Here is an 18,246-nt window from a genome sequence, read left to right on the forward strand (position 1 = left end):
TTTGACAGGATTATGATGACTCACCATACACTTGTTTGGTTTCTCTCCGGAGTGGACTCTCATGTGAATGAGCAGCTTGTAGCGAGCGTTGAAGGGCTTGTAACGGCGAATGCAGCCGGCCCAGAAACAGGTGAAGTCCTCTCCTTTGCGCTGGTCAATGTGGACCTTCTCAATGTGCCTCACAAGCTCCTCCTGCTGCTCGTACGCAGCACTGCAGTCAATCCAGCGACACACCTGCTTATCGACCAGTGCTCCTCCTCCGACTTCTTCCCGCTCTGGGGCTGTGTGAGACCCAGGAGGGCCTCCAGAGGTCTGTTTGAGTCCAAGGGAAGAGGTTGGTGCTGTTTGCTGGCTCTGGTGGTGCAGCAGACCCCCAGGACTGGGCCCCTGGTATTGGTGCAGGTGGTAGGGCGGAGGCATAGCAGGGCGAGAGGGGTGTTGAGGCTGACGTAGGTGCCCACTACGACCACTCATGTTATGGTGATGATGATAGTGGTGCTGAAAGAGTTCGTCTTCGCTGGGAGAAAAATCATCCAGGGGCTCTTGTTTGAGGACCGCCCCTGATCTTTGGCCCCCGTCTAGGAGAGCCCCAGCTTCAGGCCCCGAATGCAGCATCCCAGACATCAGCGCCCCACTCATCAGTAGACCCAACCCGTCCGAGCCTCCTCCTCCTCCTCCCCCGGCTGTTCCTCCAGCCCCACGCCCCTGCAGCATGGAGCCCCGCTCCTCACACAGCCCCTGGCCCTGCTCCGGCTCCACTGATGACACTGAAGAGGAGGATGAGGAGGAGGAGGAGGAGGAAAGGGACAGCAGGCAGGTGGCAGGTGAGGATAGCTGACAGCTCTCCTGTAGCGTGGGCTGCTGGGGGCTGCTGTGAGGTGGGGGCCTCTGGGGGGCTTCCCGTGAGCAAGAGTTAGAGGGTGGGGATGTAGAAGAGGAGGAGGAAGAGGAGGAGAAGCCGGCACTGCTGGCGTGGCTTGGCGAGAGGTTAGTGCGGAAACCGTTGACGCAAGCAACCATCGACATCTGGGAGGAGGAGCAGATGATGGCGGTGATATTGATCTCCTCGGAAGCGGCGCCAGTAGCCGATTGAGAACCTGTGGCAGCAGCGCTGCCAGCAGCGGCGTTGGACTGTGAGGCCAGGGACAGGCAGCGTCTCCTCAGACTGCTAGCACTGAGCAGTCGCGCTGAATGACGGGAGCCAGATGGGGACAAAGCCAGCGGGGAGGAGCCATCTTCATTATTAAAAGGTTGCACTGCGTTCTCTGACACAGCACTGCCTACACCGCTCACTGTGCATACGCCACTACCGTTGTTGCTAACATGCGACGCTCCAACTATCTCGTCCCTCGTCATCCCCATGACTTGGGCTGCCCTACAGTTCTGAAACCCAGCCTGAGACGTGCTATGGACCCCGGACGCTGCGTTGGAGATCTTGTAGCCCATTGAGTTCTCCTGTTTGATTGGGTAAGGGAGAGAGGAGCGAGCCCTGTTGGCACTGCTGCAGCCCAGGCCGGGTGAGGCCCCCGGCAGGGTCCTCTGTAAGGCAGAGCAGGATCTGTAAGGAGAAAAACACACAAAGAGGAATATGAGCGCTATTAGCTCACAGGCTGATGACAGACACGGGCTGGTTCATCCTTCCCACCAGCAGCACTGTCAGAGCCTCCTGCTTCCCCCTCCTCATCCAATCCTTCTCTCAGTTTTCAGAAGAATCATGTCATCCTAACTGATTCCCATTGACCTAAAATATTTCAACCAAGTCGTAGGGGACATTATGCATCGAACATTGACATTGTGCAGGATTTAGTGACATAAGGTGAAGTTGGACAGCGAGTAGTATCCACTGCTGATGATCCAGAGTGTTTTTATGAATAAATGAAACAGGATCTCCGGGTAGTGAGAGGATATGAATGGGCATTTATGACTAAGAATAGAGAGAGGGGGAGGGATGGATGGCTACTGAGACCGAGAGGCCACTGGCTAGTGTGTCCATCTGACAGGCTTTGATGACACAAAGGGGTTAAACCCAACCCAACATTGGGGATAAATAGGGAGTCACCTGTTTTGGTGGCATAATTGAAGCCTATGAAGGGTCACCGTTTACAATACTGTGTATTATGGTGGGAATCTTTGCCCCGCTGAATGGGGAACCCAGGTCATATTTCTCCATGCGTTGCTGTGATCTCCTACATAATCATTCCTGTCAGTTGGCTCATTATGGATTTTGTCCAAAGCCCCTGAGTGATGTGAGAAGAGCTCTCTTTTCTCCGGGCTGTCTCATGAAGGAATCGTCTTTGTCCCTTCCCCTGAGCACGCTGGGGGAAAAACAGAGCTAACGCTAGCTAGGAATGAAGAAAGCCACTGGCAGACTTTGTCATCGTTGTTGTTAATAAAGACTTGACCCCCCCCCTCTCTCTCTTTCTATTCAGGAGCACCATTTCCTGTTTGGCTATAGTGAAAATATTGACAATATGAGAGAAGAGAATGGCTGTCCAGAAGCACTTTAGGAGGAGGAGGAGGAGGAGGAGGAGGAGGAGGGGAAGAAGGAACAAACCCCACAACAGAGAACTTCACTGGAAATGATTTCTGACCTGACCAACAGTAGTCAAAGATTGCACAACATAAGAATCGCATTAGTGTAACATAAATGTTGTACTTTGGACCCCATCGGTGTGTTTTTATTAGACTGGGTAAAGCTTTCCAGCTACATATGTGTGCATCTGGTTCACAATAGCAAACAAATAATGAGAAACACACCGTACCTGCACAATGTTAGTAACACTATACGCAACAGGAAACTTTAAAAACTGAAACAGGGACATTATTTTAAAACGGCAATGATAGTGACAGTTTACCTGGTGTCTTGGTGAGGGCCGTCCTGCAGAATGAGGTCGGGCGTAGGTCTGTCGCAGTGGAGGCTCTGGGTATAAAGCCCCCCTAAATGACCCCCCACCAGCAGTGGCAAGCTCTGCCCACATCGCATCAGGGTGCCCTGAGCGTCACCCAGCTCAGTGTCTAAGTCCTTCTCTGAGCAGTAGGCACCATTCACTGAAAGAAGAGCAGAAGAAATGTCACTAAACTGGCTAAATCCTCGATATGTGAAGCTTAGCAGTGATCTAACGTTACTCTCAAATTAAAAACAGGCTTAGCAGAGCGGACCCAGTGATCTACTGACTGCCCTGGAATAATAATCAGTTTACATTGGGAGCCATGCCATCAGTGACATGTTGAAATCCTATTCGATTATGAATATTCTCTTGAGGTATAATTATTGGCTGCCACAACTGGAGCTCTTTGGCAAAGTCAAAGTGGTGACAGTAAGAATAACGTCCGAGAGATTTACTGCCAAATATTATTGCTGGACTAATTGAGGAACTGTATTCCAAATGGCGATGCGTCCATTTTGGAAAGATAAACAAACGCAAATTAATGTTCCCAGAAGATCCAGCCAGTGAAAGTGTAAGAATTTAAATGACATGCTATCCCTTTAAATGTACCACCAGTTGTTTTAATTCAATGCAATCAATCCTTTTGTGAATATGGTGACCTCAATAATTGATTTAATTCATTTAACATTTGATTTATTTAATTGGTAAATTATTAATTTTGTAAATTAAAGTGTGATGTAAGTGCTCAGGGATTTAATCTAATAGTGCTAAGTCAAGAGCAAATGGACTTAGATTATTAAGAGGTTTAAACTGCTCATTCAAAAGGTTTCTTTAGTGATTTAAGCAACAACTAAATGAAACTGTGGTTGAAAAATCCTTTAAAACAAATAAATGTGTCCAAACAAATGTTTGATGAGGGAATTTAAATGTGTTATTAAATAAAGTAAATAGAAAAGTGTGTTTTATTCCACATTTTAAAGATTTTTCTTATTATCATTTCACACTGGCTATTTAAGAGGATATAAAGGCTTCATGAATGGCACCGAAAACATAATAAAAATAGGAAAGAGAGAGATGAAAGCGAACGAGGGGAGGGCCTCGATGTATGAGGAAATATTTGTGAAGGGTAAGCCGATATCCCCACACACACTCATGTGTAGGCGGCCACACGTCCCCTGTTCCAACTTTCTTAACTCAATTTCTCAAATTCAATTTTCTCCTAATGATGTTATCACACACTATGAATAATAATAATAATAATAATAATATAATAATATAATAATAATAATAATAATAATAAGTCACCCAAGCGCCTTTAAATTAAATAATAAAAAGCATTAAATAAAAAGGTACTTGAGGGGAAAGATAAGGATATAAGGGTTTGAGCTGCAGATGAAAAGGTAAAAATACTAACTAAGATATTACAACATGAGTAACAGATGGAGCGAGAGAGTAAAAGGTCGAACAAAAGACAAGAGAAAACAAGGGAACTTTGTGAGCCATGTTATCTACAGTTTAAGGAACGTCTGTTGACATATCCCTCCTGCAGTTGATGTATCCTTAGTCTCCTCTGCATTTGTCTTGTTGCGGCTCACCGCTGAAACACAAAGACGTAGAGAGAAGGCAAAGCTAGCAACGCAAACACTCGAGTATCGCCAGGGGACTGTAGGAACAACGCTGGTTTCACTCAGAGCCGTTAACAGAAGGCAAGATGTCTTTCAGCTCGGGTCTGTTTTCCAGCAATACAAATCGTTCTATTTATCAAATTCTGGATTGTGCTGGCTTTTTTTGTTTTACTTCTTTCCTTTTTTTTTCACTGCTTGTTGGCTGAGCGTGTATAACTGTTACTGTATGAAAGTTTCAAGGCCCGCTGATGTGAAGCCAAGTGTTTCTCTGCCTCAAGTCAGGAGTAATTGAATCAGGGAAGCCAGAAGTGACATGAGTCAGGATGGAGATGACTAATATCATCAGTGATCTCTTAATTAGGCCTCGACTGTCCATGTGCATGCACACAAATACACAAACAACCAAATAAAAAACGATGTCATCATAAAGCACTGAATGGCCTGGCAGTCAGTCAACGAAGCCTTGACTGAACGCACATGCTCTCTCTCACACACATAGCCACCGCCATATAAAACACAGACCCACACCAGGCAGCCCCGGTAGATGTAACCCGAATTATGAGACAATGCTCTTTCAAAAGCTTTGTTTCACAATGCAGAATGGTTGTTCGCCAGGAAAAAGTCCATCGTGTAAATGTGTTAGACATAGAGAGAAGACAGGGATGATCCCAGAACACATATTACCTGCAGATTATTCTACTAAAGCAGAATAAAGCTACCATTGTTTTCCAGCAGGATGCTTGGGGAAATATCTTCACTGCCAGACATCATTAAGCAGAGGTTGTACTGTGCTTGCTTTGCATGTAAAACACTACACCTATTTGGGCTGGCTATTGATTCTCAATACTTTTGGTACCAAACTTCTGCAATTTGTCCTTAGAACCAATTAAAAAAATTAAAGCTGGCAAATATTTGACAACATATTTCGGAACCTTTCACTTCTTCTACATCAGGCAAGACTTTTATTTAAACGTGCAATGACAGATTTCTTTGGCCACTTGGAGGCAGCGGAAACAAGCTGTAAGAACAACACTAACATATTATCTCTTTTGAAGTTGTTGCACAGACTCTTGCCTACCTAAACATCCAGCAGAGTTAAAGTCATGGTTGTTTCTTGTTGTGATCTTTAAAGGGACGTTACAAATATATCTGGGGGTCTGCAAGCATCTGATTTTCACTACTTTAATTTACTGGTTTGAATAAAAACAGGTAGTAGTACCTAAAAAGACTTAAAGACTTAAGTATCTCCATCCTAGAGACACCTTCTAAATGTGTCTCCAGGACATTAAAGTCAGGAAGTCAAATGAGTGTTAAAGGTCTTGCTGCAGAAAATAAGCGCTCCTGTGATTTAGAGCTTTGCTACATCAACAGTATCAGTCATGCTCCAGTTGGGGAAGCAGGCTCCTCAACATATGGTGGCTTGGATGGGACCCAACTGTAAATTCAGTTTATATTGAATGTGCCATGGTAATTTAACCTTGAACATTTCATCGTGTGTTAGAGCCGAGTTTGATCAGGAGGTGGAAGCCAGAGAGATCATCGGGTCTGAGGTGAAATGTAAGACATCCAACCGAAGTGACAGGAGGTGTGTGTGTGTGTGTGTGTGTGTGTGTGTGTGTGTGTGTGTGTGTGTGTTCCGAGATACACTGAGCTAAACAGCATGGTCAGTAGGCCTCAGAGTATCATAAACACAAACTCCTCTGTTATCAATCCCTCAACATAGATATCCAAATAACAGAATATCTCAAAATAAAAAATATAAATATAATTACCAAGTCATAATATGTCAAATGTATCTCATGAATATATTCATACAAGCGTAATATCTGCTTGACATGTATTATATATATTCAGGGACTTGTAGAGTGTATGTTTATTATCTTCAATTATATAATAATTATCCAATATTTACTTTCATTATTAATATCAGTTGTATTATTGTTTATTATTCCTCTCTTTTTAGTTTGTTTCCTTCGCTTTGGTAACACAGATGCATTGATTTGTCATGCCAATAAAGAAAATTGAAATTGAAATAAAAAAAATATTGAGAGAGAGAGAGAGAGAGAGAGAGAGAGAGAGAGAGAGAGAGAGAGAGAGAGAGAGAGAGGAGAGAGAGAGAGAGAGAGAGCGAGAGAGAGAGAGATAGGATGTAGAGATAGAGCCTGACTCGGTAGAATTAGTACTCTCTTATACTTTCTTATTCTTTTCTCATTTCTCTGCTTTTCCTCTTCGTTTCTCTCTCCTCTCTCCTTTTCTCTTCTTGTCTCTCTCCTTCTGCTCTCTCTCTCTCTATCTCTCTTCTCTTCACTCTCCTCTTTCTCTCTCTCGCTCTCTCTTCTCTCTCCTCCTCTCCCTCTCTTCTAGTTCTCTCTCTATGTGTTTGGTTGGTGTTATTAGAGTTGAGGTTTGTGTGGATGTTTAATTCAGGGTTTGGGGCCATTGGATAATTATGTGACGGGGAGTGGGGGGGTGGAGGGTTTTCAGTGTGGAGGAGGTTATTATGGTGATGAGAGGGTAGATGTGGTGGATGATTTGGTTTGATGGTTAGTTGGTATTTATGAGGTGATCGGGGGTGGTTGTTTGTGGTATTGTTTGGTGTTGTGTGTTTGTATATGTTATATAATCTGGATTGGTTTAGAGTAGTGTTATGTTTGGGAGTATTGGGAAAAAACGGGGAGTTGGTATGGGTGGGATGATGGTGGTATGGGTGTGGAAAAAAAAAAAAAAAAAAAGAAGGAGGAGGAAAGGAGAAAAAAGAAAAAGAGAAAAAAGAGGAGAACGAGGAGAGAAGGGAAGAGAGAAGAGAGAGCGAAAGGAGACAGAGGACAGAAAAGAGAAGAAGAGAAGAGGGGAGGAAGTTCTCTCTCTCTCCTCTCTCTCTTTCCTCTCTCTCCCCCTCTCTTTATCTTTCTCGCTCTCTCCTCTCTCTCTTTCTCCTTTCTCTCTCTTCTCCTCTCTCGCCGCTCTCTCTCTTTCTCTCTGTACTTTTTTTGTATTCATTTTGCGCAGCTTGTGTGCTCATCATACTTTACATTCCTTTGGCTCTGGATTAAAATTGTTCCGTGTTATGTTCTGGGGAAAACTTAAAGCTGTTAAAGAATCTCTCTCTCTGTGTGTGTGTGTGTGTGTGTGTGTGTGTGTGTGTGTGTGTGTGTGTGTGTGTGTGTGTGTGTGTGTGTGTGTAACCAACTGAAAAATAAAAAAACATTAAAGGTTTTTCACCACTTATATGGGGCAATGTTTTCACGAGTCTTTGTATCATGCACGTGCACACGCTCACGGCCAACACGATACCATACACCGTATAAAACTGCACGATATGCATTCCTACCGCCGGTTTACGCTCGTGAATGCTTTGTGATATTAAATCGATTCTCAAAAGCACTTTATCGATTCTTAACTAACAGTATATTGCCTTGCTTGCAGTATTGGAAGATATGGTTACCCCTGTATCACGATACGTAAAGCCTTACCACGAAGAACAAGAAGACTACTATCGAGTTAGCGTACATGTACACGATACAGGTTCCAAAATATTCCTAAAAGCCACCTTTGCACATGTTTTATGAGGAACAAAATGCTTCAAGGATACACTGCTTTGTTCACACACAAAAACTCCACAGGGGCCTTTTTAAATTGATCTCGATCTGTAGGCACAGTAATTTTAAAGAAATCCTTGCATTTAGAGTTAATCCCTGCAGATTATCTATGGAAATGGAGTTCACTATTGTGTCCAAGTGTAGTGAGCACCTTAGAACATGCAGGGTGGGATGCCACTCTGATAAACACACAGTTGCTAGCATTCAGGCCCAATTAGGAGTGGTACTGTAAGGGCGTGAGATCAGGGACACAGGGGCAGAACGAAAGACAGAGAAAGAAAGAGGTAGGACGGTGCCAGAAGCACCGGGGGCAAATGTTGAGTTCAGTAAGGAGACCATGTGCAGATGTGCTGGCTCGTCCTCACAAAGAGTCACTGAAGTCAGCATTGACAACTAAAGACGTAAGCACAAATAAGGACTCTATTGTCTCTTAAAACAAAACAAAACAATTGGAACAAGGACAAGACACAAGCCCTGTTGATAACATGCTGTCTAATAATACTCTGTTCAATCTAAAGTGGTATCTTCCGTTCCAAAAATGTCATCACATGGTATCTATTTCTGCCTCCTCTCCTCTCTTGTATAATTAAAGTAGCACGTTCCTTTCAGTGATCATCACTTGCAGGACGACGGTGAACCGAGGAGCTCACTGAGACGTGCTGAGGAGACGTTAAAGTTAAAGGAGCAGTATGCTCCATTGCACATGGACACATACATCAATGATTCAAACGAGAGCGTAATTATAAAAGGGATATACGTAGTTATTGGAGAACTTGTTTTGGGACACGTATGATTATTCCTTTGGCTGAGGTTTGGGACGCTCCAATCACCCTGCAACACGCCTGCTCTGATCTCATACATTTGTCACGCTTCCTACTTGTCAAAATCTTTAAGAATACGGCGCACGGAGCCGCAAAACTCCGATGCATCGTGATCGTGAGTGGAAAGAGCTTTCTAATCCTTCTCCTGCTGATTAATGTAGCCAGCGTGACCATGGAGGCTGGACAATAAGACAATAGACAGGAACAATGAAGGGATGCAGACTCGATAATTCTCATAATTAGGGCACGACTCACTCTTCAGTGGATGGTTTGCGGTCACTGTGACGGTGATTACATTGATTGTTGAACACGCTTCACATACTGGATGAATTTCACATCGGGGCTCATGGCCAGTTAGGGTGCGCTGAAATCGTACACCTATACAGGCTGCCTCAGGGGCTGATGGTCAGAGTCATGTTCAAGTTCAGCAGTGTTGTGCCTTGGCTAAAAAACTCTCCCCTGACCTCAGTGACTAATAAATGACTAATAAAGTAGAGCAGACACATGTCTCCAATCTAGCCGAAATTAACCCCTCTGAAACAACATGGCTATTATCCCAAAATACGCAGTTATGACTGCATTACCATACAAAGCATTCCAGTCCATACAGTAAAGATCAAACCACATCATCACGTAGTTAAATATGTCGCTGTCTCCTTCAATGAATCTCTCTCCTTTTTCTTTTCTTTTTTCGCACTCTCAGGTATCATTATTTCTCCGCAGACAACACCGGTCCTCCATCTGATCAGCAGATGGTCCGGACGGCATTATTAAGTGTAATTGGTGGTAATCTGAGGCGATTTTTTATTTCGGTGACACTTCATTTTCTATAATTCTCGCCTCTCCCTTTTAAGTCACCTAAGCGTTGTGTTAAGTGCCAGACTGAGACTGTGCTTGTGCCAGCGTTTAATGCGTTCAGGTCTTCAGAGACATGCAGGCTTCAATGAAAAGCAGATGTGCAGATGGATAGATGGTTTAGGGAAAGGAAAGGGGAACGATCAGAGGTGTACTGTGCTTAAAGTAGGAGGAGGCTGGGGGGGGGGGGGGAGGGAGGGGGAGTGTGATGCAAACATCTGAACCCAAGGTACAACAAGCTGCCAAAACCACAAGACAGATGCCTCTGGAAATCCACTGTGACACCTCAACTGGCCCCACTTTGGCTCCATAAATCATAACACTCAGCACTTAAATAGTTAATAATGATCATTTTATTCCTGTTTGCCCCCACCTGCCCTTAGCCTCCCGCCCCCCTCCCTCTCTCTTTCAACAGGAGGCAGGTCAACAGATACAAGTGTGTGACAGCAGTCTGCAGGACTTTGTAGAGGGATGCTCTGGTTGTCGGGTGCAGATGTTGTGTATTAGGGTCCAAAGCCTTCCCTGGCTTCTCTGAATCTCATAACTCATGTCTATATTTGTGTCTGCGGTATAGGCCGGAACTTATTTGTTTGCTTAGTAATGGATGTAAGATTGAAAAACCTGAGGGCACAAGTAAATGAAAAATAACAATGTCTGCAGAGAAAGCTCTTCTTAAAGCAGGTGCGGAGCGAGGGAAGAAGAAAAACTCTATTAAATTACAGTCGGAGCACAGAAATGTCAGTGTTTTTGTAGCAGGATTACTAGTACCAGAAGACATGAGAACTTTCATCAGGATAAAATCAATTTGTTCTAGTTGACTTTAGCCGCTCTGAACCTGGTATCTTTGTTCCTCCCGGTTTTCTCATGGTCATCTCGGTCACACAATAACCTCCGATTAGCTCCAAGAATACAAAAGGCTAAGGGAGGGAGAGGGACTCCTGCTACAAGCTTCGGCTATTTCTGGGCACAGGACATAAAAATACTTCTACCAACGAGTAATAACATTAAAGGAAAAATCATTAGTACATATAACAACTGAGCCCAGTCGTCCAAGCAAACCTCTTTGCGGGTACGTCTGGTTGTTCATACTAAGTGGCAACACAGTTTTTCATACTGATGAATGCGGTGGTCGGTAAATGATTATCTCTCCTGCCTTTTAGCGAAGAAGGCACATGTTGTGGGAAGCAGGCGTTCTCATAATACCAGGCTTTTTAAATGGAGCAGTGCTAACCGCAGTCATGAACACAAACAAATAGTTGGCATTCAACAACTCCCATCCCCAACTCCACCCACCCCCATCGCATCCCAGTGCCAGGCTCGGTGCCTGCCGAGTCCAGAAGACCAACCACTTTACCACATGGTTTAAAGAGGGGGCGCTGCAAGTCAAAAAAAACCCAAACACAGGAGAAAATGTGGGATTATCTGACTCCCCACACACACACACACACACACGCAGACACTCCTCTCATTCTTTCTCTCTCCCACACACACACACACACACACACACACACACACACACACACACACACAAGAATACACTCACACTTAATTCTCACAGAGGAAGATGCGCTGAACGGCTGTGGTCATTCCTGATCACTTCCAACAACATCCTACTTACCGTCACATCCAATCATTTTCTCAGCTGCACTCCTTGATTAACATAATTAAAACCTTACACTTGTGCATGTCACCACCTGGTGGTAGCACTTTGTCACTGGTCGTGCCCCCCAGGCCAGCCCTTGTGAGAACAAATCTATCAACAGGTGATTCACATCAATGGGAGAAAGACTGGAAAACAATGGTACCTGCAGATCATATGGATTTAAGCTCAGATCAGTCAGTCAGAAGTAACGTTTGAATTTTAAAGACTGGCCTCTGATGCAGCTCATTCGCAGCTTTGTTGCAGGTGGTTCCTCGGACTGATTTACTCAAATGATGTCAGTGAAGGAGCTTTCAATGCAACAACTGATGACAACTTAATGGTAGTTTTGGAGGCTACAGTTTGTGATGCTGTTAAATTGAATTACATTACACTCAAAGGTCTTCCTAATATTTAGTCGACCCTCTTTGTTAACTAGTTTTTCTGGCAACTGAGTTTATATTCTGAGGCGTTGATGCATCATTTCCATGTTTTCACATATTGCTGCTCTCTTTTACATATGAATATTATTTTACATTTGCTATTATAACCTCAGTGTGAGCAGGTCTTTAAATAATGATCTGATTGCTCGGGAAGTGAAGCGTTAACATTTTCTACAGCTATAACAGTGAGATGATCAGAACCAACAGAACTGAGTAATAAGCATAAGCAACAATAACCACATGATGAAATCTGAAGAGAAAAACAGCCGAGCTCAGCGTGCAGAAAACCCCAGACTTAATCACAAGTAAATCCAAGGAAACAACCTCATAGTGCAGAGTTTGCACAATGACCTCTGGGAAAGGCAGTAAAAAAAAATGATTGATTATTGCAAAATTAACTATCTTCTAGTCAAACTGTTTTAGAGCGTTTGTTAATACAACAAAAATGTGCATGGTCAGCAAACCACTTCAAAAGCTGCTCGTAGCCACAATTCAATCCCGACAATCACTATCATAACAGGATTTCCCCCGCAAATCTGTACATTGGCAGGATTAATCACAGACAATCACACAGCTTTACAAGGCGTGCTCAGCCAAACCACATCCTATAATTTGAGTGAAAAGCCACATAATTGTAAAGGTCCAAACTGTGTACAAAGCATCAGTCAGGACCACAGACTGACTCGATAGACCGACAGACTGACAAGACATGATGCACTTGGCTGCCGGACGTGACAGGGACGCCCTGGCTCAGTGACGGACACCTTTATAGGGCTGGTGAACAACACGGCTCCGGAGCCAGGCCAACAACCTCGGCATAGGATCAGGAGGTGCTTCAAAGTCAAACAAGAGGCTGCTCTGTTTGGGAAGGCGGCAGTAAATACTGGCAGAGCGATGCCAGTCCAGAGGACTGACGAGCACTCTGCGCAACCACACCCTCGCAGAAAGTGTTAAAGGTGAGACACTTCTCAACAGAATCTAGTTATTTCCTGCAACAACTAAACATAAATAGTGTTACTGCACAGCCTTTTACATCAGTGTTTATGTAAAAGGATTTAGATCCTGAATGCGTGTTTGCACAGACTACTTTGAGTGTTTTTTCTGTGTGCGCGTGTACTTGTGTGTGTGTGTGTGTGTGTGTGTGTGTGTGTGTGTGTGTGTGTTCACTCATGAGAATAACCAGTGTATATAAATCTGCTGTAAAAAATAAACATGGCGATTTAGTGCAGAAGCTGCGTTTTCCCCCTTCGAACAATAGGCCTCAGTTTGTCTGTGTGCCGGCTCAAGTTGTACCAAAACACAGCAGACGTCCCTCGGAAACTGTAGTGAAATCAGATCCGTTTGTCAAACATCAGCATGGCCCTCGATTTGTCAGAAGTACTATAATAGCACAATAAATCTGTACTATACTGAAAGACTGGGTTATTAGAATAACTTTTGTCAAACAGAGGTCACTTGAGAAGATGGCTTTATTCTCATGTTCATTTTATTCCATGTGGCAAAGCAATAAAAACATTGTTGATATTTTTTCCCTCTTTTTAATGCAAACGGCATAAAGAAAAGTGACCGTTCTGTTAAGTGTTTCTTATGTTTGTTGTTTAAAGTTCCTAAAAATGTGCACACAATGAGCCAAAATCAACTTTATATTTAGTTAAGTTTGTTATTATAAATACATGTACATTTGATTATTATGACGATTATTTTTATCATTAGGAAGAATTGCATACATTTAGATATTATGTTCATATTCTTACGACGCATGTGCAGCCAGTGAGATAACTTACATATCTACAAGAGAAGAAAAGTATGATAAAGTAGTTGGCCAGCTAAGTTAAGCATGGAATAAATATGGTATAACAAAATGTATAACATCCTATATAAGAAAGAAACATCAATTTTTAAGAGAAGTTAAAGGAATTATATATATATATATTTGAATATATATATTTATTTATATATGTATATAGAAAAACACAAAATATATAAATATTTAAATATATTTATTTATATATATATATCCAAAAAATATATATATATACATTTGAATATATATATATTTATTTATATATGTATATAGAAAAACACAAAATATATAATATTTAAATATATTTATTATATATATATATATATCAAAAAATATATATATAATATATACACATTTTAATATATATATATTTATTTATATATGTATATAGAAAACACAAAATATATAAATATTTAAATATATTTATTTATATATATATATATATATATCAAAAAAAAAAATATATATACACATTTTAATATCTATATATTTATTTATATATATATCAAAATATATATATATACAAATTGTTAATATATATTTATTTATATATGTATATAAAATATATATATATATATATACATTTAATATATATATATTTATTTATATATATAAAAATAAAAAATATATATAGTATAGTATATATATATATATATATATATATATATGAATTGAATATATATGAATATATATTTGAACTTGGAGCTAAATGCTTATGCTAGCATGGCAACATGCTCCCAATAACAATGCTAACATGCTGATGTTTAGCAGGTACAATGTTTAGCTGAGGCTAATGGAAATGTCATTAGTTCAGCAGGAATTTTGTAATGAATCATAGTATTTGGAAAAATACAAACTTTACCTGATGGTGGCGCTCTAGGAAAAGTTAAGTAATGACCAAAGTTAATTACTGTACCACTCATCCTCAGGGAAACATGAACATCTGGACCAAATGTCATTGCAACCCAATAGTTGTTGAGATATTTTAGTCTGGACCCAAGTGGTGCACCAACAAACCGACCAACAAACCATTGCGATCCCTAAGTCCATGCACCAGGCATGACTACAATAGGCAGGACAAAAGCCGACTCAGCATTGAGCCACACAGTCAGTGAGAAAGACTCGTAAAGTGATCAGAGCAGCGTGAAACTATGCAGTCTTGCTATGTTAGCCAAGCTCATCCCTGCGCCAATGGGCTGTTTTATTCCAAGAGGCTGTCGGTACAAAACTCACAGTACTCCTTCAGTCCTCTTCAACCAGCACCCAATATTTACATGGAATCCCAAATCTGTGAGAGATTTCGATTAAACACAGATGGCAGGAAATTCCTCGGAAATGACAGTGGCCAAACTCAACCACAGAACATGAGAGTATCTCCATGTAGCAGGCGCGTCAAGGCCCGTCTGGTACTCGCTCTTCTTCTCGCCCAACACCGCCTCCTGCCATCGATTACAGTTGAACAAGAGTGGAGATTTATATGACTTCTGTAAAACAAGTGATCAATTTGCAGCAATTACTGTATATTTCTAATGCTTTTAGAAGCAGCAGTGGTGGAGAAATGAATGAATAGTTAGGAAAATTCCCTCGATGGTCGGTGGTCCAACTGAGAGGTTCCATTTAAGTGACGGTAATTAGATCACATTCGAGCGGAGCAACATTTGAAAATGATTATTTTGTTACCTACTCACAGTGCACATAACCTTCTGTTATTCTCAGAGGGGATGCTAGTTATTTAAAACAAGGGCCAAACCAGATGTCTTGGAAACCAAAAGAGGAATCCAATTTCACTTCCTACTTCTTTGTTATTTTGTGTTGTTTTAGTGCAGGAAGAATAATGGAATGTTACTTGAAAATGATATGTTCAAAGCATGCATAGTAATTGCTTTTGCTTTTGAAGTTTCTGGTTAAAGTTGAGGCCAGTGCTTCTCCACAGTGTGTCCACAATGAGTATTAGCTAGTCAGGATGATTAGGGGTTAAGTCACCCCCAAAATGGAGCTGCTCTTTGGGGAAAATGGGTTTTTCAAAAGCCCATAAATTTGCTTTGACAGCAGAGGCACAGAGGGTAAGCTTTTATTTTGATTTGATTATTGGTGTTGTTTCATGTCACTGGTTTCTAAAACCCTATAGTTCAACACACAAAGTAAGCTGATCTACTCAAACTTAAGTCACTAAATACTTCTGCGAATCCTCAAAACAAATGTTATTTTACAACGCAGGACACATCACAAGAGAAAAAAAGTACACCACAACAATGCCCAGCTATGTGAGAGAATTCAACTGCGGTGCAGTCATTATCTGACGATGCACTGCAGTCCGGCCATGAAGTGAGATGACTTCACTTTTGTTGACGACGTGGTTTACCTCGTTTCAGAGCATCTTCTTTCAATCTCGAAACGAGGACGATCTACTCAACTTGTTTTAAGAATAACGGCTATTTAATTGAAACGCTCAATAAACCTCTGACATAGCAAAGTGGTTAATATTGTGTAACGGATGACAAAACCGACAGTGAGGAACTGTGCGAAAGATCGAGTGCACAGCAGTCAACATCCACCACCGAAGGGCATTAAGTTGGCTGAAAAAGAGACCTCCTCTTCCACTCGGAGGGCACCACAGTATTGGGGTTTTCATAAATATACAGAATAAATAAGAGAGAGGGCCCCAGGTTTTCCACTGTGCAAACCTGTGTTGAGTTTCAAACCACACATACCTAAGGAAGTCAGCAATACCATTATTTTATTGCGTGGGGAGTCCTCATTCACCAAAGGCTTTGGCACTGAGGACCACCCCCTCTCACAACCACACACTCACAAACACAGATCACACATAGAGACAGGAACATGCACTCTAGGAAACTTGAGATGGACAGTCCAGTAGACATTATAGATCACTTCACATCAAACAGAGCTCCATAATGCTGCCGTGAGGAGGAGGGGGGTAGTTCATAGTCCACCTCTCATCGCTCTTCAACCTCAGGAAGAGCCCACTGTTGGCCGCTGCTTGAGCTGCAATGGCATGACTCCTGAGCCCCCCCCGTGGTTACAGGGACTAAAGGCCCAGTGGGGCCCGTAAAAAACCCAAAATGGTACCAAATGACACCTATGGAAACACATTCAATCTTGTGCGGTGGGAGGTCAATACACAGCTATTTACACAGACAGCAGCGCTGTGTGTTGGAACGGACAGGGCCACCATCAAAGAGCTTTATGAGCAAATATATTCTCACTGCGCAAGCATTTTAGATCTGCAGACATTAAAGCCCTCCTGTGTTTTCCCTTCTCTTGTTTAATGGCTGTAATAAGATTCCTTTTATTATGATTTCTGCTCGAGCTGCGTCCCTTCCCCACGTGAGTCAGCAGACGGAAACGGCCACAGTGAGACATGAGTTTTGTCTCGGTAGTAAAGCAGCTTCAGAGACAGAGCTTGGTCGCTGTATTTGAATGTCCCCAGCACCGTCGGTAACGTCAATTTGGTGCCTTAACAAGAACTCATAGTTTCACGGTGTACTGACACACGCGGGACAAAGACACACAGACAGTGTAAACACAAGACAATAGACATAAATGAGGATTCCCACACATCCTACTTATACTTTGCTTTGTACACACTAGTTTAGTTCTGTTTTCTACATGATATGTACATTTAGTTCATGTACAAAACACGTGATACATTATACAAAACTAGCCAAGCTACATGAAGTCTCTATTAAAGTGGCTTCATTACGGTAATATGGAGAAAAACAATATATACGACTTTGCTGACTAGACTTTCATTGCGCCATCCCACAGGGACCGGGAGAGGTGGAGTGTCCATGTAGGCCTGGGTCTCTAAGTTGGAGAAAATAATTGCTTCGTGTGGGTGGCGGGCGGGCGGATGATTTATGCGTACATTTAGATTCTTATGACGTCAGAGCCGATCCATGCATCTGTAATGTGTGCATGTAGCTGAGTTAGGTATTGAATATGTAAGATATAATAACGTCTGCTCATATTAAATCATAATGTTTGCACATAAATGCATATATATAGTTACATTTCCTTCTCATTTGCTATAATACTGAGCACCAAGCTGATTATGAAGTAAAAAGTGAAGGTCGTTGATAGATTTCTGGATGTGTCTGTGGTGAGAAGGAGCCTAATCAGACGATAACGAGCAGAAATAAAGAAATCATTCTCTATCATCATCTTGGCCTCTGCCATGTGTGTTGTTTGGCTGCTCTCGGCCCGAGAGTGTCGGCGCTGGATAAAGAGGGAACCTCGAAGGGCTCTGGGCTGCGCCGTGTGTCAAGCCTTTCACATAACCTGGCATTCATTGTGAAGCTCTTTTTACGAAACATTAAAATTATTCATCTCGCCCCGAACCTGTTTTCCAATATAGTCTCCAAACCCATAAAAGCGTTTGCTTTTCATTTAATTTTATTTGAAGAACTTTGAAATGCAAATGTTTGTTTCTTTGCACGTAAAAAATTGAGAGAAGACATGTTAAAAAGAGAAATGTGATGTGAAATATGAATTCTGGCCGTTTTACATCATCCCTAACATAAACATGCGGGTTCTCAGTGCAAGTCTTTT

The 18,246-nt window shown here is 42.1% G+C and overlaps 1 protein-coding gene across 1 annotated transcript in view; it reads right to left on the reverse strand.

Annotated features, from left to right (window-relative positions):
- glis1b (GLIS family zinc finger 1b) overlaps positions 1 to 18,246 on the reverse strand; it is a 66,872-nt gene that overhangs the window by 36,582 nt on the left and 12,044 nt on the right. Inside the window, 2 exon segments of the mRNA XM_029429180.1 lie at positions 25 to 1,558; positions 2,856 to 3,048. Of these exon segments, the coding sequence (XP_029285040.1) occupies positions 25 to 1,558; positions 2,856 to 3,048 (1,727 nt within the window).

The sequence above is a fragment of the Cottoperca gobio genome, chromosome 4 (genome assembly GCF_900634415.1).
Source record: "Cottoperca gobio chromosome 4, fCotGob3.1, whole genome shotgun sequence".
Taxonomy (NCBI): Eukaryota; Metazoa; Chordata; class Actinopteri; order Perciformes; family Bovichtidae; genus Cottoperca; species Cottoperca gobio.